Source organism: Schistocerca piceifrons, chromosome 4 (genome assembly GCF_021461385.2).
Source record: "Schistocerca piceifrons isolate TAMUIC-IGC-003096 chromosome 4, iqSchPice1.1, whole genome shotgun sequence".
In the NCBI taxonomy this organism is placed as follows: Eukaryota; Metazoa; Arthropoda; class Insecta; order Orthoptera; family Acrididae; genus Schistocerca; species Schistocerca piceifrons.
The window spans coordinates 567,595,713-567,623,655 of NC_060141.1; the positions used below are offsets into that span (position 1 = coordinate 567,595,713).

The following is a 27,943-nucleotide window of genomic DNA, read 5'->3' on the forward strand; positions in this document are numbered from 1 at the left end:
CAGCCAAAGGTCAGATACTTTTCTGACAGATCTTGCATAAAGTACTTAGATATGAAATAAATAGAAAGTGTAGGGAAGCCAAGGTGAAATAACTGCATGAAAAATGTGAAGAAGCTGAAAAGAAATAGCATCAGAAAAAAGCAAAAACAACCTTCAGAGAAATTAAAAGCAATGCCATCAACATACTGAGACCAGTGGGAATTTCACTATTAAATGCAGGAAAGGGAGCAGATAGGTGGAAAGAGTACCCTGTAGGCCTCTATGATGGAGAGGAGTTATCTGATGACATGACTGAAGAAGAAATAGGTGTCAGTATGGAAGACACAGGGAATTGAGTATTGTAGTCAGAGTTTAACAGAGCTTTGGAAGACTTGCGGTTAAATAAGGCAGGTGGGATATAGGCAACACCTACTCAAACATTCTAAAATCATTGGAGGAATTGGCAACCTAATGACTATTCTAGTTGGTGTGTAAGATCTATGAGACTGGAGACATACCAACAGATTTTCAGAATAATGTCATCCTCACAGTCCCAAAGATGGCAAGGTCGTCTAAGTATGAGAATTATCACACAATCAGCCTTGCAGCTCATACGTCCAAATTACTGACAAGAATAAGATACAGAAGAATGGAAATGATAGTTTGGCTTTTGGGAAGGTAAGGATACCAGGAGGCAGTTCTGATGTTGCAGTTTATAGTGGGAACAAGGCACGAAAAATCAAGACAGTTCATAGCATTTGTTAACCTAGAAAAAGTGTTCTGAGAAAAATAGGAGCAAGTTCTAATGAAAGATGGAAAATATACAAGATGTACAAGAACAGAGAGGGAACAATAAAAATTAAGGCCAAGAATGAAGTGCTCAGGTTAAAAAGGACGTAAAACAGGGATGCATTCTTTTGCCTCTACCGTTCAGCCTAAACATCGAAGAAGCAATGATAGAAACGAAAGAAACATTCAACAGTGGGATTAAAATTGAGGATGAAAGATTATCAGTGATAAGATTTGCTGATGAAATTACCTTCCTCAGGAAAAAGATTAGAGGATCTGTCGAATGGAATCAACAGTCTAATGAGTACAGTATATGGACTATGAGTAAACTGAAGAAAGACAAAAGTAATCAGAAGTAGCAGAAACAAGAACAGTGTGAAACTTAACATCAATAAATGACCGTAAATAAGACAAAGTACAGGAATTCTGCTACCTAATAATCAAAATAATACATGCCACATGAAGCACAGAAGGTATAAAAAATTGACTATCACAGGCAAAGAGGGCATTCTTGGCAAAAAGAAGTCTACTAATACCACACATAGGCCTTAATTTGAGAAAGAAATTCCTGCAAATGTATGTATGGACCACGGCTTTTATGGTAGTGACACATGGACTGTGGAAAAATTGGAAAAGAAGAGAATAAAAGGGTTTTGTGATTGGTGCTATGAAAGAATGTTGAAAATCACGTGGATTCTCTGTAAAATTAGAGAAGAAAGGAATGTATGGTGGTGGTGGTTGTTGGGATGTTTAAGGGGGACTGAGGAATGTATGGAAAACACTGACAAGAAGAAGGGCAAGATGACACAATATTTATTAAGACATCAGGGAATAATTTACATGATACTAGAGGGAGTGGTAGAGGGTAAAACTGTGAGGGAAGACAGAGACTATAATACATATTAACAAATAAATGAGAATATGGGATGCAAGTGCTACTCTGAGGTGATGAGTTTGGCACCACAAGAGAGGATTTTGTAGTGGACCAAATAAAAAAGGTACTTGTTGTGTACACTTATCATGTAGGACGTAGGTACAGGAGAGTGCAGATGCATATTGATCAATTTGTGCAACATATACAGCTTGGAGAAAGTGTCCTGCCCACTCATTTCTTTCTGCAGCATTTAAAATGAATTTGATGTCAGTGCAATGTAACATTCAGCGACACACCTGTACTGCTGCAAATAATGGAATAATTATAAGGCACAACCCTGTAAGTTTCCATGAATGAGCTGCCCCTTACTGTGAGTTTCCATGCATTACCCTTCCAGAATTTATTGCTGATTTCCCTGTCTTCTTAGTCTTCTGCGTCTGCCTTAATTCAGGGTTATTCCTTTTACCAAATGAACACTAGCATTTTTTAAGTAATACGTCTGCTGCTATTTGGCAAAAAGAAATCTTTAACACATTCATTTCATCATACACTCTGTAGTGAGAGATTCAGCATGAAATTTGCCAAATTTGTGCAAAATACTGTGTATGGGCCACCAGAAATAGTGTGTCAACAAAAAATTTAAAATTTTCAAGTTTCTTATACAATCATTATTTCAGCATTGAACAACAAAACTAAAATTAATCATAGGTGGTGTACTTCTTTATATCTAACAAAACAGAAATAAAAGGAGCATTTTTTTCATGACATGGAAGGAAATATGTGAATAGATCATTTATGGGCTGCACCTACACCACATAAATAAGAAGGCTAAAAAATCTTTGTTCAAACACAACTTGCTGAAATGAAGACATTCACTGTTGATGCATGTAAGAATTAACTGTGAATGAATACTTACCTTACAGAACATACGAGGTGGTAAACTTCTCAGTTTTTCTGGTAAATGTTTGTTATACATGCTGTGTAGTTCACTGAATGGAACTCTTGATGGAAAACCATTCTGCATCAACTCAAGTACAGACACCATACCAGAGCACTCAAGCTGTGATAGTACTGAGCCTCCTTCAAATTGGTGATCAACCATCTTTTGATTTGGCTTGATACACCGAATGAAATTAGTACCCTGAAAAAAGAACAATATGTGGTAAGTAATTACTTCTACAATGCAAACATATTAATACTATGTCTAGTTTTAAATTATATGACTAAAAAGGTTCACTTCGAATGACTACTTACTGTGCTCTTAAGCTTTTCCATCAGTTCAGACAACTGATTTTTGAATTTCATTCCAACACTGTCAAATGCTAATTTTCCTTTTTGATGGCCAATATCAGCTGTTGGAAACAGACCTTGAAGAAATTTGTTCTTGCACTCCAGAATCAGTCCTTCCAAGGAAGCATGCAGAGCATCATTGTTCTTTTCTACAAAGTGTGCCTTTAAAAAAGAAAAGGTTGTCACTCATTGACTCATTGTGTTCCATAGATTACATCATAAAGAAGAATCTGCGGAACTATGTAAAAAATTGAGATACATACTGACATAGAGAAGCACCTGTTTGTGGCTGCATTAATAATTTATAACTGTCATAATTATAATTATAATTATATTATTATTATTATTATTATTATTAATTGCTATAAATCATACATGTTTCTTGCTTTAAACCAACAAGTTTATAATGATATTTAGCAAAGAATATTAGCTATCAATATACTGTGCGGCCACAGAATTGTAAACAAAACACTGTTACGAGATTGGTTGGGGCAAATGTGTGAAGCAACCACATCAGGCCCACTTTTCTATTAGGGATTTTCTCTCATCATACAGACTATAGTCATGCAGTTACCAGGAAATTCAACTGAGTTTCCATTAGTCAGTCATAAAATATACAATTATTAAGCAGAAACAAATAATGTCCTAACAAAAAAAATTAAAAAATGTTCACGTGGCAGTAGGAGCACTACAATTAATATTTCAGTGTTTCATTCATGGTTTATGGATCCGAATATTTATCTTTTTTTAACTACCAGTACTTAATAAAATCCTAGTTCATCTAATTAATTACAGAATGAGTTCAAAATTAGTTGAAAGGCAAAACTGTATATGAATAAAGAGAATGAATAATAACAGTGGTAACAGTGTTGCATAATTTAACAATAGTAGTACCAGTGCTGCATACAGAATGGAACAATGGACAGAATACACTTTGCTTCAATAAAATTCTACAAATGTTATAGTCTGTAGTATAATATACAAGAAATTGGTTTTACAAGAAACTTACAGTCTGGTAACAAACAGCACCTGCAAAATGTCGGATCATGAACCCTTCAGAATCTCTAATTTCCCTATGTGCTTTAAGTTTGGAGTCACGTGTTTTAGCTAGTCGGAAGTGATTGGCCCAGTGTCTATGGACTTCATTTGTGAAATGTTCTGAAGATGGCTTTGGAAGTTTAGATTCCTCATCCAAAAGGTTAAATATTCCAGAAGCTTTTGTTTCTATGAGATCTGGATAAACAGAAATACAAGTTATACAATTAGACACATAAAAATAAGACAGAAGATACATTAAATTTGCAATTTATGGAAGTTTTGTTGTAAGGTTCTTACCAATACAGTCTTGGTTGTCTCTAAATTCAATCTTTGGTACATTTAAACTCTCCTTCTGATATAATTCTTGCTCATCCTTCAATATCCGTTGATTGAAAAACTGCTGCAGTTTCTCATTGCAGTAGTTAATACAAAATTGTTCGAAGCTGTTGACAGTGAAGTATTCTGGAATGGTGTAAGATTGGAAACAATGCACAAAGCATTATTAATGTTTCAGTCAACTGACAAAAAAAGTGACTTCTTTGTGTAAGGTAACTCACTTTACTTACCAAAACCAGCAATATCTAGGACTCCAATATAATAGCTGGATGCTTTGAAAGGGATTGATTTATTAATTCTCTGAACTATATAATCAAACAGTTTGCTATATAATGCTTTAGCCAAAGCATCCCTGGCATTATTGGCTTCATAGACTTTAAGTGGCACCCTGTTAACAAGAAAAGAGAATCAGATTACTGGGAATAACGCTTAACCTGTATCTTCGATAGATCATATTTTTCCTAGATGAGATGGAGTTTGTAAAGAATAAGACAGACCACCTATAATTCCTACATAATAGGTAGGACCGTAAATGTAGGCACATGAACAAAAGAAAATTGCTGAATGCATCAAGACATATGACAGTAATGATACATAAAAGTCCAAAGTGGAAGAAATTTCCAATAATAGACACTACAAATAAGTGAACACTGAAAGTACTAATTGAAACTTAATATGTAAGAGAGCAAATAACTGAATAACAATCAGTTAGAAAACAGTGAACAAAGATGGCCGACTTTTGCCAGTGGTATCAGTATAATCACTGTATGGATATATTAATTTCAGTCTTCTCACAAGCCTCATTTACGTGGGGTTTAGTGCTTGTTACCAAGAAATTATCTTCATGTAAAACGGTAATAGTACATTAACTGACTGTACAGTGAGATGCAACCTCACTGTGACAATAAATGACCATGTAGAACAATTGCTACTTAATTATTTATCCTTCCATCCATTGATCATCTTACAATGATTTGGATTTGTCATCATTACACAATGAAAATAAATACGTCAAAAATATCATACACACAGAATACGTAAGTATGCTTTACAAGTATAGAACACACAGCATATATATTATTACAATGATTTTGGTGTATACACTAAATAAATTATTGTATGTTCTATTCTCATCTTGGACTGCTATGCAGTTTCAGCTGGAAAACAAAAAGTGGAAAATGTAACCAAAGCACAGGTAATAAAATGACTTTGTGAATGTCAGTTCCAAACACAAGTCTACATCTACATCTACATACATACTCAGCAAGCCACCATACGGTGCATGGCAAAGAATGCCCTGTATCACTACTAATTGTCTCCTTTCCTATTCTGCTCGCAGATAGAGCGAGGGAAAAACCACTGTTTATATGCCTCCGAATGAACCCTAATTTCTCATATCTTATCCTCATCGTATTTACATGAAATTTAAGTTGCCGGCAGTAGGATCATTCAACAGTCAGCTTCAAATGGCAGTTCTCTAAATTTTCTCAGTATGTTTCCTCAAAAAGAACATTGCGTTTCCTCCCAGGATTCCCATACGAGTTACCAAAGCATCTACGTAACACTTGCACGTTGTTCGAACCAACTGATAACAAATTTAGCTGCCCGCCTCTGAATTGCTTCAATGTCTTCTTTTAATCCAACCTGATGCATATCCAAAACACTGGACCAGTACTCAAGAATCGGTCGCACTAGTGTCCTGTATGGGATCTCCTCTACAGATGAACCACACTTTCCTAAAACTCTCCCAATAAACCAAAGTCAATCATTTGCCTTCCCTACCGCAATCCTTACAAGCTCATTCAATTTCATATAGCTTTCCAATGTTATGCCCAAATATTTAAAAAGAAACTTCAAAACAGAACACAGGAAAAGACCTCAAATGACCGCACTGGAACATGTTAACAACTATCTGACTTGTAAGCAACCTTATATAACCTTCACTCCTAGAAACTGCTTGTTCATGGTTTCAAAGAAGGTTTTTCATGACTCTTCAAATGTTTGACAGTTCTGATTTTTTATAAATTCTGTGAAACCTTTCTATAAACCAAACAAGCCAGTCACCAGTGGCACCAATCTCTTTTATGTATGCTATATTCTCCCTATTATAACAGTCATATACAGTTCCCACATAACACACAACTTTCTGTCTGTCCAGAAATCCTTCACTTAATTACAATTTTAACTAGATATCCCACAAAAATGTTTGTTCTTTAGCATCTGTCTGCACAGCAAGGACCAAAAAGCTTTTTGCAATTGAAAAACACTACTTCAAGTTGCCTATCTTGACTCATGATTCTAAGTATATCATGTAAAGAACACAGGTTGGACTTCAAATGATCAGTGTTTTTGGAATCCATGCTGGTTGGCATGGAGAAGACTATTCTGTTTAAGGTAAAATGTTATAGAAATATATTATAGATAAACTTCAGCATGGTGATTTTTCAGGATCTACTCTCCCTTGAGGTAACAGATGACCCATGCTGTCATTCACTAACTGGGAACAATTTTCTGCTCAAGGAGTCTGAGTGTTGTTATTGTTAAGGGTAGAGTTAATTCACGTGCAAATTCCGTATAAAATATAACAGACATTCCACTGAATCCTGGTACTATCCTGATGATTAAGAAGTTCGGTTTAGTTGTTATTAATCATCATTGGTTTGATGTGCACATTAACATTTTTGGAATGGAACGCTAACTGAATGGTAAACTGATGACTGCTTCTCTTTGCAAAAGAATGGTTGAAAACATTGTCTTTTTTAACAGTTAGCTGCTCATTACAGCGCAGTTGCTTTCAAAAGTGCTTTTCAAATCATATAATATCAATCTCCTCCTCAACACCCACCTCCTAATTGTTCAGCTGGGAACTATTTCTACAAAGGACTGTAGCACACAAGTCTTGTGCTTTCCAAACTCTCACTGGTTCTACTCATTCAGTCTTCCCTTCTTTTGCAGTTCTGTTTCTATTTCTCTCTTTTGTTGTTTCTGTTTCTTTTATTTTATCTTCATTATGTTTCCTTCAGTCATTTGTGCCATTTTTTACCCAGTTTCCTGTTTCATGTCTGCTCATACACCCTTCTCCCCCATGAAATGACATCCACACCAGACCAAAGGCAGAACACCAGCATGCAGACATGCACATCAGACCAAAGATGGAAAATCTAAGGACACTTTTAGTGGAAGAGGACTGCAGATGGAAAGCCTGGAAAAGATCATGGAGGAGGGGAATGGCCTTAGGTATAAATACTGGACCCATTTCACTCAACAAGCAGTCTCAGGTGGCACCTGACGAAAATAATGAGTCACATTATCTGGCAGAATAGCTGATACCTGAAGATGTCAACAGATCACCATAGGTGGGATGGGGAGGGGGGGAGGGGGGGGGGGGGGAAAGGAGGATACCTGAAGAATTACATCAAGAGATTCTACAGGGAGGAGATGTACCAAAATGTAAAGAAGCTTGACAACCTTTGATGGAGAGAAGGGAGGGTGCTGAGTTCTCTCAGATTCATGTTGAGATGGAGATGTAGTACCAGTTTTCACCAGGATTAAGCATCACACTTCAAGTCTAGAGTTGTGAACAATGTAAAAAGTCAGGTCAGCTTCTCAGTTGTGAGAGAGAAGATACGAAGTATGTACCACAGGCCAGGTGCAGTAGCCAGTAACTTTTACACCTCCAAAAGTATATGGTAGCCTCCTTAGCAGGTGAAGACTCCAACTAGGTCACTGCCTCTTTGTCTCTAGTGGAGTGCACCAGGAGAATTGACTCAGTGTGCCAGTCTTCGAAGTTTGACCACACGAGTAAGAAGGTGCAGCGGATGGAGGACACTCACACTGTGATTAAAACCTAAGTGGTACACAGTTTAATGCAAAGAGCATCAGAGTGACTCCCGATTAAGATTAAAACAGGGAACTAAATCAACCATTACCAAGCACTGTCTCGAACTACATCACTCCATGAACTATCATGAAATGAGGGTTCTGGCACAGACTTTCAGATACTAGGACAGTGATATAAGAGAGCATAGAAATATAGGTGATGGACAACCTCATGATCATGACACTGAGTACAGACTCAATAGAGCCTGGGATCCTGCACTGGAGTTGCTGAAAATGCAATGGGGGCAGCTGCAGAACCGAAGATGGAATGCCAGCACTCAGCCTGGCACACTGGACCAAAGGAGGACCTAACAATCCTTATAGCAGGAGCAGACTACAGATGGAATGCCTGAAATGGACCATGGAGGGGGAAGGCCACAGGCACAATACTGGACCTGCTTCACTCAACGAGCAGTCTTAGGTAGCAACTGATGAAGATAATGAGTCATGTTGTAGAAATATGTGCATGAATGACGCTGATATTCGGTAGAATACTCAACACCTCAAAATGTCAACAGACAGCCAGGAAAGACTAAAAAAAATTACAACTGTTTTCTGTTACCTCTAGGAGTCATCCCTGCATTCTGATATCACATGTTGTCCTCATACCACTCCTCCTCATCCCTTCTAAAACCACATCCCTCACTTTTGCAGTTTTCCCAATTCCACTCATCCTATTCTGAAGAAGAATACGATTTCAAAGGCTTGTAAGTATCACTATAGAGGGTGTTTCAGAATGAATAGTAGATATTTTAGTTGGTAGTAATATAGAAGAGAGGAAGATTAATGTTTAACATCCCATCGAGACTGAGCTCATTAGAGACAGAGCAAAAGTTCTGAATGTTTTCAAGGATGGGGAAGGAAATAGGCTGTGCCCTTTCAAAGAACCACCTTGGCATTTGCCTGGAGTGATCTAGGGGAACCATGGGAAAACTAAATCTGGATGGATGGACACAGATTTGAACCATCATCCTCCCAAATGTGAATCCAGAGAGCTAATCACTTATTTCAGTGAAATATTCAATATAACATGTGTTCAATTTGTACTGGTTACAAACATATAGCTGGAGAATGTAACCTAAACAAATACTCACAGAATTTGTTAAGCAAAGGCAAATGATTAACTTCAAAGCTGATTTTCAAAAATTCCACCTCCAATATCAACGCACTTCCAAATTCTCTTCAAAACACCACAGCTGCTCTGAGGTTGTTTGAGTGTTATTTTATTATGGCAGCCCTATTCATAATCCAAATGATCAATTTGTCTCTTGTGTTTACCTTTTATATTTAAATGTCACCTTTCCTCCAACCCTACAGGCAGAAATCTAAAGTTGCAAGGTGTGGGGAACATGGTGGCTAAGAAATGTGACCATATCTGCCAATCTATGTTCCAAGGAACGTCAGAATTAAATTATGTCTGAACGAGTGCCAGAATGTGCAGGGACCCTGGCACACTGGAAGAACATACTCATCGTTGCATTCAAAGGAACTTCTTTCATTGATGCCGGAAGCTCATTTTCCAGAAAGTCTAAATGACAGGGCCCTGTAAGATGACATGGTAACACAAAAGCTCCAATCAATTAATTGCCCATCACACCAGACCACACATTTACAGAGAATCATTCCTGAAAATGTGTTTTGACAAAGAGATGTGGGTTTTCATTGGAAAACTAATGTGAGCTGCAGTCCATGCAGAATATATTGTCTGGTATGTGTCCAAAGCACTGGACAAGTTTATTCGTTTGTTTGCAAGGGGAGGTCGACATTGTCTGCATGCTTTTGGCTGGTTAGCAATGTGCTGCACTAAGAGAAATGAGGTCCACATCCTGTAATCTTTCTCAAATGATTTTACAGAAAGTAATTGGCAAAGAAATTAATCGTTTTTGTATTACTTATAACTTAATATGTCAACTTCCAATGATGTAAATATCATAATTTACTTGTCACAGGTATTGTAATATGGTGTTTAAGTAAGGCACTGCACGACATTCAAAAATGTTTATATGAAAAATAAGAGTAGCTAAGATTTTGCATTTGGTGGATATTACATCATATGTTGTGTGTATGTGATTCACTGAACATATTGAATTTTTATTTAGATTTTGGTGGAGGTCTATCTGTCACTAAATTTGAGAAAATTTCTTTTACATAGTGTACTCATTTGCAGTAACGTGCAACAGCAATAAAGAAAAAATGAAATACCCATAACATTCCCCATACCTTATAAATGCTTTGAGATATTGAAACAACATTTTGGCAAAAGATAGCATGCAAAGAGGAGAGTATTTTGCCATAAGCTTATTGCACAAAACTTATTTATCTACCATGTTATTCCACTAAATACAGACTTTTTCAATGAAATAATGGAATTTTTAGGGGCCATCAATAGTTGTTGAAACAAGAAATGCTGTGGATATTTTAACAACATAATAAGCGAAGACATTACTCATTTATTTTGGTATCAATGGTGTGCTTCTTCATAAGCTATTTACCTTACCTGTCCTCAGTTAATATACTTAATAAACCATTGTTTCAGAATTCTGTGGGAACTGCACCTGCACAACATGTTAATGAGGTGACATTGTGTAAATTCTGTTGTGTTTTGGAAAAGAGGCAAATTTTAACACAGTAACAAGAGATATATACGCTATACTCAAAATTCACCCACATGATGCTTCTCTGAAAGTTATAAATGGTTAACAAATGAGGCAAAAATAAATTGCTGTTTTTTCTGCATTTTCAGCAGAATTCTTTTTAGTACTAACCAAAGCAGAGGTTATAGTAGATCATTTTGGATGTTCACCATGCTAGTGCAGGTGTGGAGAGAGTAGATTAGATTAGAGATTAGATTAGATTAATACAAGTTCCATGGATCATGAATACGATATTTCGTAATGATGTGGAACGAGTCGAATTTTCCAATACATGACATAATTAGGTTAATTTAGCAACATACTTAAGTTAATATAACAACTTTATTTTTTTGTGTTTTTTTGTTTTTCTTTGTTTTTTATTTTTATTTTTATTTTCTTATTTTTTATATTTTTTTTCTTAATTTATATCTAAAAATTCCTCTATGGAGTAGAAGGAGTTGTCATTCAGAAATTCTTTTAATTTCTTCTTAAATACTTGTTGGTTATCTGTCAGACTTTTGATACTATTTGGTAAGTGACCAAAGACTTTATAGTGCCAGTATAATTCACCCCTTTCTGTGCCAAAGTTAGATTTAATCTTGAATAGTGAAGATCATCCTTTCTCCTAGTATTGTAGTTATGCACACTGCTATTACTTTTGAATTGGGTTTGGTTGTTAATAACAAATTTCATAAGAAAGCTACTGTGAATATCCCTATATCCTTAAATAAATGTCTGCAGGATGATCTTGGGTGGACTCCAGCTATTATTCTGATTACACGCTTTTGTGCAATAAATACTTTATTCCTCAGTGATGAATTACCCCAAAGTATGATGCCATATGAAAGCAATGAGTGAAAATAGGCGTAGTAAGCTAATTTACTAAGATGTTTATCACCAAAATTTGCAATGACCCTTATTGCATAAGTAGCTGAACTCAAACGTTTCAGCAGATCATCAATGTGTTTCTTCCAATTTAATCTCTCATCAATGGACACACCTAAAAATTTGGAATGTTCTACCTTAGCTATATGCTTCTGATTAAGGTCTATATTTATTAATGGCGTCATACCATTCACTGTACGGAACTGTATGTACTGTGTCTTATCAAAATTCAGTGAGAGTCCGTTTACAAGGAACCACTTAGTAATTTTCTGAAAGACAGTATTGACAATTTCATCAGTTAATTCTTGTTTGTCAGGTGTGATTACTATACTTGTATCATCAGCAAAGAGAACTAACTTTGCCTCTTCATGAATATAGAATGGCAAGTCATTAATATATAATAAGAACAACAAAGGACCCAAGACTGACCATTGTGGAACCCCATTCTTGATAGTTCCCCAGTTTGAGGAATGTGCTGATCTTTGCATGCTATGAGAACTACTTATTTCAACTTTCTGCACTCTTCCAGTTAGGTACGAATTAAACCATTTGTGCACTGTCCCACTCATGCCACAATACTTGAGCTTGTCTAGCAGAATTTCATGATTTACACAATCAAAAGCCTTTGAGAGATCACAAAAAATCCCAATGGATGGTGTTCGGTTATTCACATAATTCAAAATTTGACTGGTGAAAGCATATATGGCATTTTCTGTTGAAAAACCTTTCTGGAAACCAAACTGACATTTTGTTAGTACTTCATTTTTACAGATATGTGAAGCTACTCTTGAATACATTACTTCCTCAAAAATTTTGGATAAAGCTGTTAGAAGGGAGATTGGACAGTAATTGTTGACATCAGATCCATCCCCCTTTTTATGCAAAGGTATAACAATAGCATATTTCAATCTATCAGTGAAAATGCCCTGTTCCAGAGAGCTATTACACAGGTGACTGAGAATCTTACTTATCTGTTGAGAAGAAGCTTTTAGTATTTTGCTGGAAATGCCATCAATTCCATGTGAGTTTTTGCTTTTAAGCAAGTTTATTACTTTCCTAATTTCAGAGGGAGAAGTGGGTGAGATTTCAATTGTATCAAATTGCATAGGTATGGCCTCTTCCATTAACAGCCTAGCATCTTCTAATGAACACCTGGATCCTACTATATCCACAACATTTAGAAAATGATTATTAAAAATATTTTCAACTTCTGACTTTTTGTTCGTAAAGTTTTCATTCAATTTGATGGTCCACTTAATATTTACAAAAAATGTGAGCATAGGCTTAGGTTTAGAACAGCACTTCCCCTCCAGTGCTAGACATTTCCCTACAGCGCACTGACTGCCTGCCCACAACCCCTACCAATACCATACCACTTTCCCCATGCTTGTCCAGCAGACTGCACATCTTTTGGCCATGTTATTCTGCATACACTCTACAAATGTATTAGTACCATAGTACTATAATGAGTGAAAGTGATTTCATCAATAAACAGTATTCATGGGACTACTTGGCAATCGGAAATTAGCCAACAACAAAATTCCAATTGTCTACCTTCATCTATTTCTTGAAGGTATTGAATATGCTGTAAATTACAACCAAAGAGGCCATGTACAATTAATATCCACCATATTTAAGTGCCAGGAAGTCATTTCTGAAAGTATTTGTAAGGAGTGTGGCCATGTATGGAAGTGAAGCATGGACGATAAATAGTTTAGACAAGAAGAGAATAGAAGCTTTTGAAACGTGGTGCTACAGAATAATGCTGAAGATTAGATGGGTAGATCACATAATTAATGAGGAGGTATTGAATAGGACTGAGGAGAAGAGAAGTTTGTGGCACAACTTGACTAGAAGAAGGGATCGGTTGGTAGGACATGTTCTGAGGCATCAAGGGATCACCAATTTAGTATTGGAGGGCAGCGTGGAGGGTAAATATCATAGAGGGAGACCAAGAGATGAATACACTAAGCAGATTCAAAAGGATGTAGGTTGCAGTAGGTACTGGGAGATGATGAAGATTGCACAGGATAGACTAGCATGGAGAGCTGGATCAAACCAGTCTCAGAACTGAGGACCACAACAACAACAACAACATATTATTGTATGTGGGGCACCAGTACTTGGGGCTTGGGGTTCTCCAGTGGGTAAATGAGGGCCAATCCAGTTATGTTCAGTTTGGTATCAGTGGATTTATTTATTCAATCTAGTCTATAACAGGTGGGGGAGAGGCATCAAATCCTTAGGCCCAGCAGTGAATCATTGTCACGTATACACCTATGATCACCATGCTCTGTGTGTCTCAGCAGTGGGATGAGCTTGAACAGTAGGCACTCCAGGTGGAGCTGCATCAGGTGCTGGAGCTGCAATCAAGCACAACAGAGCTACTAGCAGGTAGGGGGTGGAGGCCTGCCCCAGCCTTGGTTAGTGACAGATGCATAGATATCTGGGGAATAAACATAGCTTCAATCTCTGGCAGGCAGTGACTAGTGAAGGTGGCTGCCCAGCAGATTGGTGGCTGTTAGGATTTCTTTTCATCTCTTGGCCCACTGGTACAGACACTGGACTCCCAAGACATGTGGCCCCATAGGATGGCGAAAGGAGATGACTGCTTCAGTGGATGGAGGGTGAGCAGTGTTGCTTCTCAGCCACATGACAGTAGGCCACTTCACAGCAGTCATCAATTTGATACCTATAGCCACCTGGACAGCCACTATATATATGTGTCAGGATCACAGTGTTGATAAGCTGACCCTCAACTGTCACACATAGACCCCTTACTGCAATATTGGTAAAGTATCCCGGATTTTGGTAACACCACTGATCATCAACAGAGTGATCATGCCAGTGTGCCAAAGCATGTGCAGTGGTGAAACAATGCGACCAGCCATCACTGTTACATTCTACCCTTCTTTGAAGAATACAACTATCTGAATCCCACTCTGTGATTAAATCTGAAACTTTTCTGCATTCTACACATTTCATGGTGGATACACTTTTTGCAAAGTCTTGAACTCCTTTTTTTTTACATTGGTCATGCTATTACATATAAAAGAGACATACTGGGATTTTCCCAGCTATCATGCCATTTCTTCATGTCTGCTGACACTGTAGGTATATGTGGGAGGACAGTGAGGACTGAATTTGGATGACTCTACGGTTGTGGCAGTAACAGACAGTGACCTTTGAGATCAGGGCTCAGAGTTTGGCTGACATAGACATTCCTAATACAAGTCAATGCTGAAGCTCTCTGCAGGACTGCTTTATATGTCCCAATAGCTGTTCCATCACAATTCAATTATCTTGCCCAGCTACCATTTACTCTTGGAAGGAGAGAAGCATTGAATCTAAGGTGGTGTTTACAGAGGAGAGATTTTTGCTTGGCAGGATCTCTAATGGAAGGTCAGGCAGGTAAGGTAATGAATAGGCATTGTTCACTACCATGGTTCCTGTTTATGTTTGCAGGCAGTTGAAAAGAGGGTCCCAGTACATTACAACTAGTACCATTGATCATCAGACCCTTACCCTGTAGTTACAGGCATTGTGTTTTACTTAGGTGAGATTGTATGAAACACATGCAAAGTGTGATTACCGTTTCTGCCATTGCAAAGAGTAAACAGCCCACCCATTTTACAACAACTTCCTGCACCGAGGTTTCCTGAAGTGAGTAAACAGCTCACCCATTTTACAACAACTTCCTGCACTGAGGTTTCCTGAAGTTGCACCAAACATGACCACAATGACCACAACGATAACATGTCACTTCACCATATAAGACCACCCTCTGGATATGGTCATTGTATCTATTCCTGCCAAAGACATTGTAGTTGCCACAGCTTCATTTAAAGACTTTGGAAACTCTGCTATATCTTGTGGGAAACTTCAGCTGACAACCCCTGCAAGATTGGACCTACTGCCCTCTGCTCTGCATCCTGCAGAATGGCTTTGTTGGCATTGTCATTGCCCCTAAGTTCACAGGTATCAACATTTAATTTCTTAATTCTGTCCCCAAAATTTTCTATGGACTCCCTTTCTCTCTGTGCTATACCATTTAGCTGTTACTATCTGTATCTAAGGGTATTCTTCCCCCAACAGTATTCCAACAACCCTTCCTGCGAGGCATGCAAGGGGAGCATTCTACATCTTTTCATGGTACATAACATATGTCCTTGCATCTCCTGTTATCAAGCCATACTCAACAACTGCTCATGATTCCAACCCGCTATTCTGCAGCCATATATAGGTCATCCAGAAAAGTCAGAATATCCATCCCTGAACTACCACAAAAGGATTAACTAATGTAGCAATGCTAGTATGTAGGACAGGTAGACACAAATAGAAGGGGACAGTTCCCTTCCCTAATTCCCTGTGAAACTAAGTTGTCAGCTTACATTTCAGCAGTTTGATCCAGTTTAATACATTTGATTACCTCCTGGGTACAAACCTTCTTGCCCCAGTACCTGATGGAATCCTGCACAAAATCTATCACTACCAGAAACCAAAATAAATAAGCATAACATTTTACTTAGGTCTGAAAGGGAAAAGGAAACAAATGATCCTGTAAGCCTATACAATGCCAATAACACTAGTCAATAAATGTAAACTTTTATCTCAGTGCTTCTTGGGAGTGGAGCGACTTTGCATGGTTTGCATACCAAGCAGAGCTCTGTCAAATGCTGGCACTGGGATCAGGCACAGCTAAGTTGCTAGCAATGTGGGCTGGTGGCCTGCACCAACCTTGGTGAGTGACAGAAGCACAGAAAACCGGGGAACGAATATCACTCTTAACGTCTGGCTGGCAGTGGCAATGGTGGACAAATAGCAGATTAGTTGCTGAGAGGGTCTCAGTTGAACCTGTTAGTGTGGAGGCTTGACCTCCAAGGCAAGTGTTTACATAAGAAGGCAAACAAAGACAGCTGCTTCACAAATGGCAGGTGAGTGACAATGTCTCTTCAGCCTCACAGCAGTAGCCTGCTCCTCAGAGATCACCAATTTGATGCCTCTAGATGGCAGGATGAATGATTGGGCACACTGCTAAGCAGACGCTCCAGCTGTCACATAGACCCTTTGCCGCAATGTTGCCGAAGCATCCAAGATTTTAGTAATGCCACTGGTCATCAACTGAGTGGTCATACCAGCATATTGAGGAAGGTGTGGTAGTGAAATGCTGCTCTAGCATTTTACCGCAAGCAGCATGATTACGCAAATGAGTGCTTACACTGGCCAGTGCCATTACAATGTCTAAGAAGTTCTTTATTTGCTTGTTGAAAGACTACATTGTACAGTCTAAGTAATCTTTTACTTTATCCACACTGTTCATTTGCACATTCAGTTGAGACATGACTTCTGAACACTGAATCAGTCTCACACAGTTTAGTGGAAACACAATAACCACTCTTGAATCAGGTACTCCACAGTTAGGAAGCAGTTTACCATATTCTCCACAAGTAGCTGTGTTTCCATTACAAAACCCATGCACTAATACCATGTCATCATATACTGCATTTGTAAATATATTTGGCATGCTCAAATGAAACAGTCGAATTATTCAATAAACCACAATTAAAATTGTAAAATTCAATTACGTAAACTTGCGTACAACTTCACAAGTTGAACTTCAAAACAAAAGCGACAGCCGATAAATAACCCCCACAACAACTGGAGTATTAATGTGCAAAACAAAAGCTTATCTCTAACCAGGTGTATCTGTTTAAAAATTAAAAACCGAAAATACAAACAATGGAAAATCCATGATGGAATGTAACAATATAATGAAAAGAATAGTCGCTAGTCACCATATTGCGGAGATGCTGAGTCTCAGAAAGGTACAATAAAAACACTGTCAGAAAATTAGCTTTGGGCCAACACAGCACTTGTCAAAAATAGACAAAACACACACACACACACACACACACACACAAACACACACACACACACACACACACATATGACCACAGTCTCTGGCAGCTGGAGCCAGTCTGACTAGAGACTGTGGTCATCATGTGTGTGTACGTTTCATGTGTGTGTGTGTGTGTGTGTGTGTGTGTGTGTGTGTGTGTGTGTGTGTGTGTTTTGACAAAGACCCTGTCGACCAAAAGCTAACTTTTTGACAGTCTTTTTGTTGTGCCTTTCTGCATCACAGCATCTCCACTATATGGTGAGTAGCAACTGTTCTTTTCATTATGTTGAAAACTGGAAACACTTAAATGAAAGGTTTACTATTTTGAAATACCCTGTGTTTTAGGTGCCTATTTGTGGTTAAGCATCTTATTAACAATGGTGAGCTGTGGTCCATGTTCTCAGTCATTATTTATATCCCATTCACTATGTTATAGTGCCATAATGATTTATAATAGGCCACTGGAAATCAAGTTGAGCTCATGACTCACAGAGGCACTGCAGGGAAGCCATTTTGAGCATGTGCCATACACCGTCTCTAACATGCAACATTTGGAGTTAGTTGTCAGCTGTACACAAGTGATAACATGCATAGATGATGATGGGAAAAACTGAAACTGCCACAAATGTCAGAAACAGGCAACATTTTTTTTTTTAAATATAGTGAACAATACAACAACAGATAGTTACTGTCAGATGAGACTAGTAGAAAGTTTGCATTTGTTTGTTATTTTTTTAAAAAAGTTTCCATTATTACAGCACAGATTTTTCTGATTGGCACTCATAGATCCTAATCATTACTTTGCATGGCAATTCATCATGACAAGTACTGCATACCTAGATAGCTTCAAGCACAGCAGAACACACAGTTTCCACAGTTAACTATGACATCTTTGGAAAAAAATGAAATTCATTAGCACTTAGAAATTATTCATGAAAACAACTGAGAACATTTATACTTGTAAAAACGTCAAAAGTATGTAAATATTGTATTGCTATTTGTTTCACAGTTACCACAGAGCTTGTGTTTGTATCACTTGTACATACTAGAAGAAACTATAACTGTTCAATATTAAACAGTAAATACAGGTAATGTGCAATTTAAAAAGCACAATAAAGGAAGATAGAAATTATCACAATTTATACTGAAATATTATTGCAGAAAATTAAGAACTAATAGTACGTATTAGTGCAAAACTCACATTATAACAGTTCCTTTGAGGCCACCACGACTGGTCTGCATGACTTTAGAAACAAGGGCTTGTCTAAGTTCCTCTGGATCCATTCCCATCAATTTAGATGCTATTGTTAGTGATTTTTCTGATGCTGCAGTGATCCTACAGCCTCCTTTTGTATCCTCTGGGTTTTCTTCAAAAGAGACATTTCCTAGATGGAGCACTGATGCTACTGTTGTATATATGTTTAGCCTTTCTGCATCATCCAGACCTATTCGAGATAACGCCTAAACCAACAGAATATTAAAAATGCAACTTAGGTAAATATACAAAATATAAAATTTGTAATGCAAGGCATGATGTCTGTAATTGTCCAAAAGAGAACATGATCGTACAAAATAAACCACTTTCACATTTTTATCTTCCTGTGAACAACAAGCTTTTCATACTTACGCATAGTCATGTATATACACTCCTGGAAATGGAAAAAAGAACACATTGACACCGGTGTGTCAGACCCACCATACTTGCTCCGGACACTGCGATAGGGCTGTACAAGCAATGATCACACGCACGGCACAGCGGACACACCAGGAACCGCGGTGTTGGCCGTCGAATGGCGCTAGCTGCGCAGCATTTGTGCACCGCCGCCGTCAGTGTCAGCCAGTTTGCCGTGGCATACGGAGCTCCATCACAGTCTTTAACACTGGTAGCATGCCGCGACAGCGTGGACGTGAACCGTATGTGCAGTTGACGGACTTTGAGCGAGGGCGTATAGTGGGCATGCGGGAGGCCGGGTGGACGTACCGCCGAATTGCTCAACACGTGGGGCGTGAGGTCTCCACAGTACATCGATGTTGTCGCCAGTAGTCGGCGGAAGGTGCACGTGCCCGTCGACCTGGGACCGGACCGCAGCGACGCACGGATGCACGCCAAGACCGTAGGATCCTACGCAGTGCCGTAGGGGACCGCACCGCCACTTCCCAGCAAATTAGGGACACTGTTGCTCCTGGGGTATCGGCGAGGACCATTCGCAACCGTCTCCATGAAGCTGGGCTACGGTCCCGCACACCGTTAGGCCGTCTTCCGCTCACGCCCCAACATCGTGCAGCCCGCCTCCAGTGGTGTCGCGACAGGCGTGAATGGAGGGACGAATGGAGACGTGTCGTCTTCAGCGATGAGAGTCGCTTCTGCCTTGGTGCCAATGATGGTCGTATGCATGTTTGGTGCCGTGCAGGTGAGCGCTACAATCAGGACTGCATACGACCGAGGCACACAGGGCCAACACCCGGCATCATGGTGTGGGGAGCGATCTCCTACACTGGCCGTACACCACTGGTGATCGTCGAGGGGACACTGAATAGTGCACGGTACATCCAAACCGTCATCGAACCCATCATTCTACCATTCCTAGACCGGCAAGGGAACTTGCTGTTCCAACAGGACAATGCACGTCCGCATGTATCCCGTGCCACCCAACGTGCTCTGGAAGGTGTAAGTCAACTACCCTGGCCAGCAAGATCTCCGGATCTGTCCCCCATTGAGCATGTTTGGGACTGGATGAAGCGTCGTCTCACGCGGTCTGCACGTCCAGCACGAACGCTGGTCCAACTGAGGCGCCAGGTGGAAATGGCATGGCAAGCCGTTCCACAGGACTACATCCAGCATCTCTACGATCGTCTCCATGGGAGAATAGCAGCCTGCATTGCTGCGAAAGGTGGATATACACTGTACTAGTGCCGACATTGTGCATGCTCTGTTGCCTGTGTCTATGTGCCTGTGGTTCTGTCAGTGTGATCATGTGATGTATCTGACCCCAGGAATGTGTCAATAAAGTTTCCCCTTCCTGGGACAATGAATTCATGGTGTTCTTATTTCAATTTCCAGGAGTGTAGTTGTGCATACGAATAACTCTTTCTGGGGCATGAGAATTTCCTTTCCACTGACTTTTCGTGGAAAAACTGCTTCAGTTGTAAAACTGAAGTTCTTCAGATCAATTAAATTCATGTAACAGCAAAATTACAACAAATTTATGTGTTTTTGTTGTCCAGGTAAATACATCTCACATTTGTGACCTGAACTATGAATAGAAAGGACACTTAACCTCTTGATTGCTGGTGATGCAGCATACACACATGAGAAACTGGTAAGGTAAAGTAGTACTTGTGAAAATATATTTTAGAACACTCCCAAAAACACTATCTGTCCTCCAAAGGAAAGAACATGTGATAAAAAGAAACTCGTACCGCCTCCCCCCCCCCCCCCCCCCCCATGCTAGTTTCATTGTTTGCAACTTTAATTTAAATTAGAACTTCATGAGACTGGTGTCTATCACACAGAGGTAGAGGTATACATTTTTTACGAAATAACCACGAGTACTCTTTTGATATACAGGGATAAAATCTCTTTTAATGAAATGCATGAATTTAGAAAAGACAATATTAACATACCTGATCCAGGGTAGTGAAGTCCTGCACATCATCCAGTAATGGATCCTTTAGGCCTCCCTTTTTAATTTGACTCTGAGATTTTTGACTGTTGTTCAGTTTCTTCTCTGTTGTGTTGTTTACAAAATACTGGGTGCATCCTTGCTTTAAATACTGTTAACGATGATAACAAAAATTGAACACTAATTTAAAATCTGCAGCTCTCTTCCACACAACAGGCATGAGAAAAATGTGTGATCACAAATGTTTCAGCTACAACAAGAACAAAGTAGCTGAGCTATAAGCTAAACAAAATTCTCAATAAGAGACTTACATGGAAGTCATCAGGTTTGGTGATATTTAGCTGGGCTCGAAGCTGGTCAGGTGCACCCGCACACAGTAGATAGAATACATGGTAATTTCGCTCCTCAGGGCCTTGCACACAAATGCGGGATTTCTCCAGAAGATAATGAGAGATGTAGCCACCGACAACCTGATATTTGTTGTCAAAGTGGACTTCCATGAATTTTCCAAACCTACTGCTGTTATTGTTTCGTGTTGTTTTTGCATTTCCAAAAGCTTCCATGATTGGATTTGCTAGAAATGTACAAAGAAAATGTTAGTTTTGCTATCAAGTACAGCTGATGCTGACAGGACAGAAGTGCAACTAATTAACAAAGATGAATTCTTAATCAATAGTTCCCAAATAAAAAATTCTAGAATACCACCAGATCCCTTTTGCAGTACTTTGGAAACATCTCCACATATTCCCCTATTGCCTTTCTAGTTGCATACAACATAGCACTTAAAATGCGTTAAGATAAGCAGTGTACTTATTTACTTAATTCTGTTGATTCACTGTTTTTCATCAGCAGGTGACATGTTTTAATATGAAGCAGTGATTATGCATCAGTTTGTCACAGTATTAAATGTTGGAAGCCTGATGATAATATCACAGTCACACATCATGGATTTTCTCTTCCTTAAAGCATCCACAGCAGATTTAACAGCAGGCCCACTGGTTGCACACCCAGGGCTGGGATTCCTGGGAGGTTGGTAAAATAATTATGAACTTTTGTCTATTTTCTGCACACCACCTCACTGTGTGTGGTAGAAGTATTTCATGTGTCACTGTCACTCCCCCCTCCCCTCCCCCACCTCCCCCCCCTTTCCCTGACCCAGTTGTGAATGGTATACAGGAAGAAAGAGTGTTGGATAGCTTCTATATGAATCTCTCTCAGTTTACTTTCCTAGCCCTTTTTGTGAGATAAACATAGAAGGGAGGGATATGTTGACAGACTGTTCTATGAATGTGTCCTGTCAGAATTTTAACTGCAAACCACACTGTCATGGGCTCTTTGATGATTTTTCACTTGCTTAACCAACTCGTGATGAAATATAATGCACTTCTTTACATCTACAAGGGGCGTTTGAAAAGTCTGTGCAAAGTCCGAGAGATGGCACCACCGACGCGTATCCAGGTCGTGTTTAGTTAGTAGCATCTTTGGAAAGAATGCACACTATGTTTCAGCCATATTGGTCTATTTCTTTGTGTTTGGCATTCGTGTGAATCAAGGAAGTCAAGTGATTGTCAAAAATGGATGAAAAAGGATTTCGTGTGGTGATTAAACTTTACTTTATGAAAGGCAAAACACCTCAGGAGACTAAAGGGAAGCTTGATAAATATTACGGTGACTCTGCACCTTCGATTACAACAGTTTATAAGTGGTTTCAAAATATTCAGAGTGGCCAAATGGGCACAAGCGATGCTGAATGTTCTGGATGCCCTGAGGAGGTTGCGACTCCAGAAATCATTGATAAAATCCATGATATGGTGATGGATGGCAGAAGAGCTAAGGTGCATGAGGTTGCTAGTGCTGTGGGCATCTCAAATGAATGGGTACATATTTTGCATGAACATTTGGACATGACAAAGCTATCCGCAAGATGGGTTCCACAATTGCTCATGCTTGACCAAAAACAGAATCAGGTGAAGTGTTGCAAGGATGGTTTGCAGCTGTTCAGGAAGAATCCGCAGGAGTTTAAGCATTGTTTCATCACTGTGGATGAAACATGGATACATTACTATAATCCTGAGACCAAACAATAATCTAAACAATGGGTTACCAAGGGAGAATCTGCACCAAAAATGGCGAAGACCATTCCTTCGGTTGGAAAGGTTATGGCGACTGTCTTTTGGGATTTGCAATGGATAATCCTTATCGACTATCTATAAAAGGGTAAAACTATTACAGGTGCATATTATTCATCATTATTGGACTGTTTGAAAACCGAGCTCCATGAAAAATGCCGGCGATTGGACTGCAAAAAAGTCCTTTTCCATCGCGACAATGCACCAGCTCACACCTCAGCAGTTGTGGTCGCAAAATTAATGGAAATAGGATTCCAACTTGTTTCATGTCCCTCCTATTCTCCAAACTTGGCTCCCTCGGACAACTATTTGTTCACCAATTCGAAGAAATGGCTGGCGGGACCAAGATTTAATCAAACGAGGAGGTGATTGCAGCAATTAATACCTCTTTTGCAGACTTGGACAATTCCTATTACTCAAAAGGAATCAACAAATTATAACAGCATCGGATGAAGTGTATAAGTCTAAAAGGAGACTATGTCGAAAAATAAAATAGGTTTACCCCAAACATGTAAATAGTTTTTATTTGCATGGACTTTTCAAATGCCCCTCGTACTCTATTTCTTCTCTCAATCCTAATTGATAGTGGTCCCAGACTAAAGGGCGATACTCTAATAAGGATTGAATAAGGTCTTGGAAAGCTACTTTCTTCATGTGTCGGCTACACTTCCTCACAATTCTTCTAATGACTCACAGACTGCCATCTGCCTTTCTTACGGTTAGTTTTATACAGACACCCTCTTTACCTATCTTCACTTGCATACTTCCAGATACTTAACAGATGTGATTGTTCCATCACATCAAACAGTATTGAAACATTACAACTATTTTGATCAGTATGCTATATTTGTTTATGTTAAGAGTCAACTAACAAAGTCTGCATAAATTGTTCATCCAAAAAAATTATTAGCATTTTTACATAGTATTTTTTCCCCAACAAGCCTCTGGCTACATTAAAATCAAGTTGTCTAGAGTTATGTCCAATTGTTTGACTCTCATTGCTCAGAAAATTTGAAATCTGTCTCTTGTCGCATTTGCTAACCAGACATATATTCCTACTTTTCTTAACATTTCTATTAACACTCATAGTCAATATTGCTATAATGGCCTTATCATCAATAATTCCAAGTTTTTTGATAAATTAATTGAAAAGTTTGGCACCATTTGTAACCTCAGTAACTGCTCACCCTAATCACTTCATCTCCTTTAGTATAACTGTTGAGTTCCTCCCTCTAATTTCATTCAGCATCATGATTCCAAATGGTGAACTGCTGCTTGAGCATGAAAGTAATATCATTAGTGACATTGATTGCAGAAGCTGCTATAGTCCTTTGGAGACATGGAAAAATAATCTTTGAGACTCCGTAACCCCACAGGAGACTACTGGTCTTGGAGAACTATGCTATGAATACTTTGGATTTATGTGTATGACTGTTTTGCTCTGCTTGTCTCAAACTGCACTACTGTATCATAACCAAACTGAAATACAGTACTATATACAAGAGTTACCATCCAGAATCTTCTGTTCAATTGGCCCCGCTGTCGTACCCCAGAGATCACACAAATACCGCAGCAGATATTTTGTAGATTCAGTCTTCCCAGCACCCGATTCTCCAGACACTATTATTGACTGTGATTGCTTCATGACCTTCATGTCACGGAATGCTTTGTCTCCTGCGAATAGCAGAAGCAGCATTAGAAATTTATTTTCAATATATCAGCAGCTATAATAAACAAATAAAAAGATTATCATGCAATTATTTGAACTGCCTTCATTTTGGGCCAACTTAAAAAACCCATATGCTATTCCTTAACTATTTGAAATATAAGTTTCTGCATGTTGTTTGAAACTGTATATATTATGCAACAATACATTCTGAGATATAGCTCTATCATCTTCAGATGGTACTGTACGAGTTCTTGGGTTCACAAAACCCAAAGTTGCTAAAGAATTTAGATTTGTAATTATGTAGAAACTTTTGTGTGTCATTTCAGAAAGTTAAAGGATTGCATCAAGGATGCTAAACAGTTCAGTAAATAGGAAGGGATATCATACATACCGATTGCAAAAACATGTGGAGGCATAACACCTAATGACTTTCCCTGGTAACTCTTTATAGTATTTTTTGAATAAAGATCTTTGATTTCAAAGTATGGATTCACAGCGAGAAGAATATTGGCGACATATGTCTGAAAAAGAGAGAGAAAATATTTTTTAAAAGAAAATTTTACAAAAAAGCTAACCAGTCTAATTGCAGTCTTTTATTTAATCATTTGCAACTTCAGATGGTAGTTTTCAGTTTCTTCTTCTTAAGGTAATTTGGGTCAAATACACTATGTAACAAAAAGCATCTGGACACCTATTAGTGAACATTAATATGGGGTGTGTCCACACTATGCCTTTGTGATGGCTTGAACTCTGCTGGGGACACTTTCAATGACATGTCTGATTGTCTGTGGAACTTTCAACAACATATTTGCATGTCTGTTGAAAAATGATAGTCCATTCTTCCTCAAAAGTCAACACCAGCAAAGATAGCGATGTTGGACACAGGTCTGAAGTGAAGTTGACATTCTGACTTATCCCAAAGGCTTGGTTCATGTTGGGATTTTGGGCAGGTCAGATCAATACAGACCTCTGAATCATAGATGCTGCTTAATGATTGAGGCATTTTCATGCAGACAGAAGCAGTCACTCTCTCTGAATTGTTCTTCTATTGAACTCAGTATGCAGTTATGTAAAATGTGTGCATATCCATCTGCATTTAGCTTTTTCTGAAGCCCAGTACTCCACAATCACATCACCAACAGTCAACTTGGGCAATTTTAGAAAGGTTGAAGAGTCCTGATGTATTTGTTACTTAGGTGACATTCAGTGACTGTAGTTGAGTTGGCATTAAGTTGGTCCCTGACAGTTACAGTGGGCTGGGCACAGCAGCTTCACTCATCTATATCAACTAATAACGTAACCCGATCTTGTAAAAGTCTCTATGGCAACACTTCATTGTTGTCACATCTACATACAGTTACTGCTGTCACCTGAAGCCATTAATGCTTTGCAGTTGAAAGCTGACAAGAGAGCTACACCTCGTCACACATCATCCCAGGCCGTCTCAACTATAGTCCATGTTTGAACCCAGTGAGCCCTCCAGTCCGACCCATTCATCTACTATGCCTGCCTTGATCGGCTTTCCTATCCAAAGCCCTGGAAGTTAGCAAAACGTGATCTCTTTTCCTAAGCCAGGCGAGCACTTATTGTTTCTACAAAATTATAGGCCAATTTTCCTCCTCTGCTGTCTCGGGAAAACCCTCAAATGCATTCTGCAGTCCTCCAAGACTTTCTGTCAGCCAGGAACATCATCATTCCTCAGCAGTTCAGCTTCCACAACAACCACATAATGGTTCACTAACATTTTAACTGGCTGAGTATATTGTTTGTCTTGTCAAATCAAGCTCAGTACTGGTGCTGTATTTCTATACATACAAAGAGCTTTTGATAAGGTTTGGCACATCAGGCTTATCTATAAACTTATCTTTCAAGACTTCTACTTCATTAAAATCACCTTTTGCTTCCTCTGCAACAGGCACCTCTACTGACGACACAATACTCCCAGCCTCCTTTTACACTGGCACCTGCCTCTCTTGACATCTACTGGTCAATTCCACATTTCAAAGGGGTTTCCAGACACTTTTGACCAGATAGTGAATGTCTGTGTTCTGTGGCATCAGCAGTGCCCAACTGCTGAGATGCTGCATGGCAGTAGTATTGTCCTCCTGACTCTATTTTACATTCTCACGACAGCTATGACATTCATATCAACATGAACAATGATATCACGGAATATGTATACTGCAGTCTCTATACTGCCACTGACAGGTTGGTTGATGTTTATCCCTCTTATAAGAAACATAACATGATCTTCTCACAAGCAATCTACAATTCAAATGTGATATCTGAATATATAATGTTGCATAGTCTTTCCTTACATACAGACTGTAAATGCTGTTTCTGCTACACACTTTCCCCAATTGTACTGAGACACTAATCATTTGCATATCCAAGCATGTAGCACACTTCGAAGTTTGTTGCACGAGTTTTAACTTTAATCGCCAATATACCATATGTAAGCTTGAGGGCATAGTTAATATTATTTTCTTGGTGGTTAACCCACAGATATTCCATAAACATTCTGAATTTGATCTGAGTCTATAAATATCTCCATGTGTAGGAGAAAATTTTCCATTATGTCTCTCGAGAAATTCTCACGGTAATAAAAATTCAGATAATGACACATATGGAGAAAGCTCCACAATGGTTAATACACACAGAACTCTTGTGTATACAAACATTAAGAAAACCTACAGTATTGTCTACAGAAATATCTTGGAACAGGAAACAAAATATGTATTCCCTACATGACATTGTTCACTCGGTACAAAAAAGTGCACAAATACAAATTCTGTTCTTATCCCTTTATGTGGTTTCCTGTATGGAAAAGCAATAGGCAAACCATAAATATAACAGACTGTTTACTCATGTATGTAGTATGGGGAATTCGCTTACAAAATACTACTAATAGAAATGGATC

At 38.8% G+C, this 27,943-nt stretch overlaps 1 protein-coding gene across 4 annotated transcripts in view; it reads right to left on the minus strand.

The window, feature by feature from the left end:
* LOC124796453 (myosin heavy chain 95F) overlaps positions 1-27,943 on the minus strand; it is a 395,608-nt gene that overhangs the window by 70,917 nt on the left and 296,748 nt on the right. For all 4 annotated transcript variants that reach the window (XM_047260674.1, XM_047260673.1, XM_047260671.1 and 1 more), the window contains exons 6-15: positions 25,415-25,544; positions 24,864-25,028; positions 21,537-21,799; positions 21,227-21,376; positions 18,804-19,063; positions 4,537-4,694; positions 4,268-4,432; positions 3,942-4,165; positions 2,897-3,094; positions 2,559-2,783 (exon numbers count right to left, since the gene is read on the minus strand). In XM_047260674.1, the coding sequence (XP_047116630.1) occupies positions 2,559-2,783; positions 2,897-3,094; positions 3,942-4,165; positions 4,268-4,432; positions 4,537-4,694; positions 18,804-19,063; positions 21,227-21,376; positions 21,537-21,799; positions 24,864-25,028; positions 25,415-25,544 (1,938 nt within the window). The remainder of the gene's footprint in view (positions 1-2,558; positions 2,784-2,896; positions 3,095-3,941; positions 4,166-4,267; positions 4,433-4,536; positions 4,695-18,803; positions 19,064-21,226; positions 21,377-21,536; positions 21,800-24,863; positions 25,029-25,414; positions 25,545-27,943) is intronic.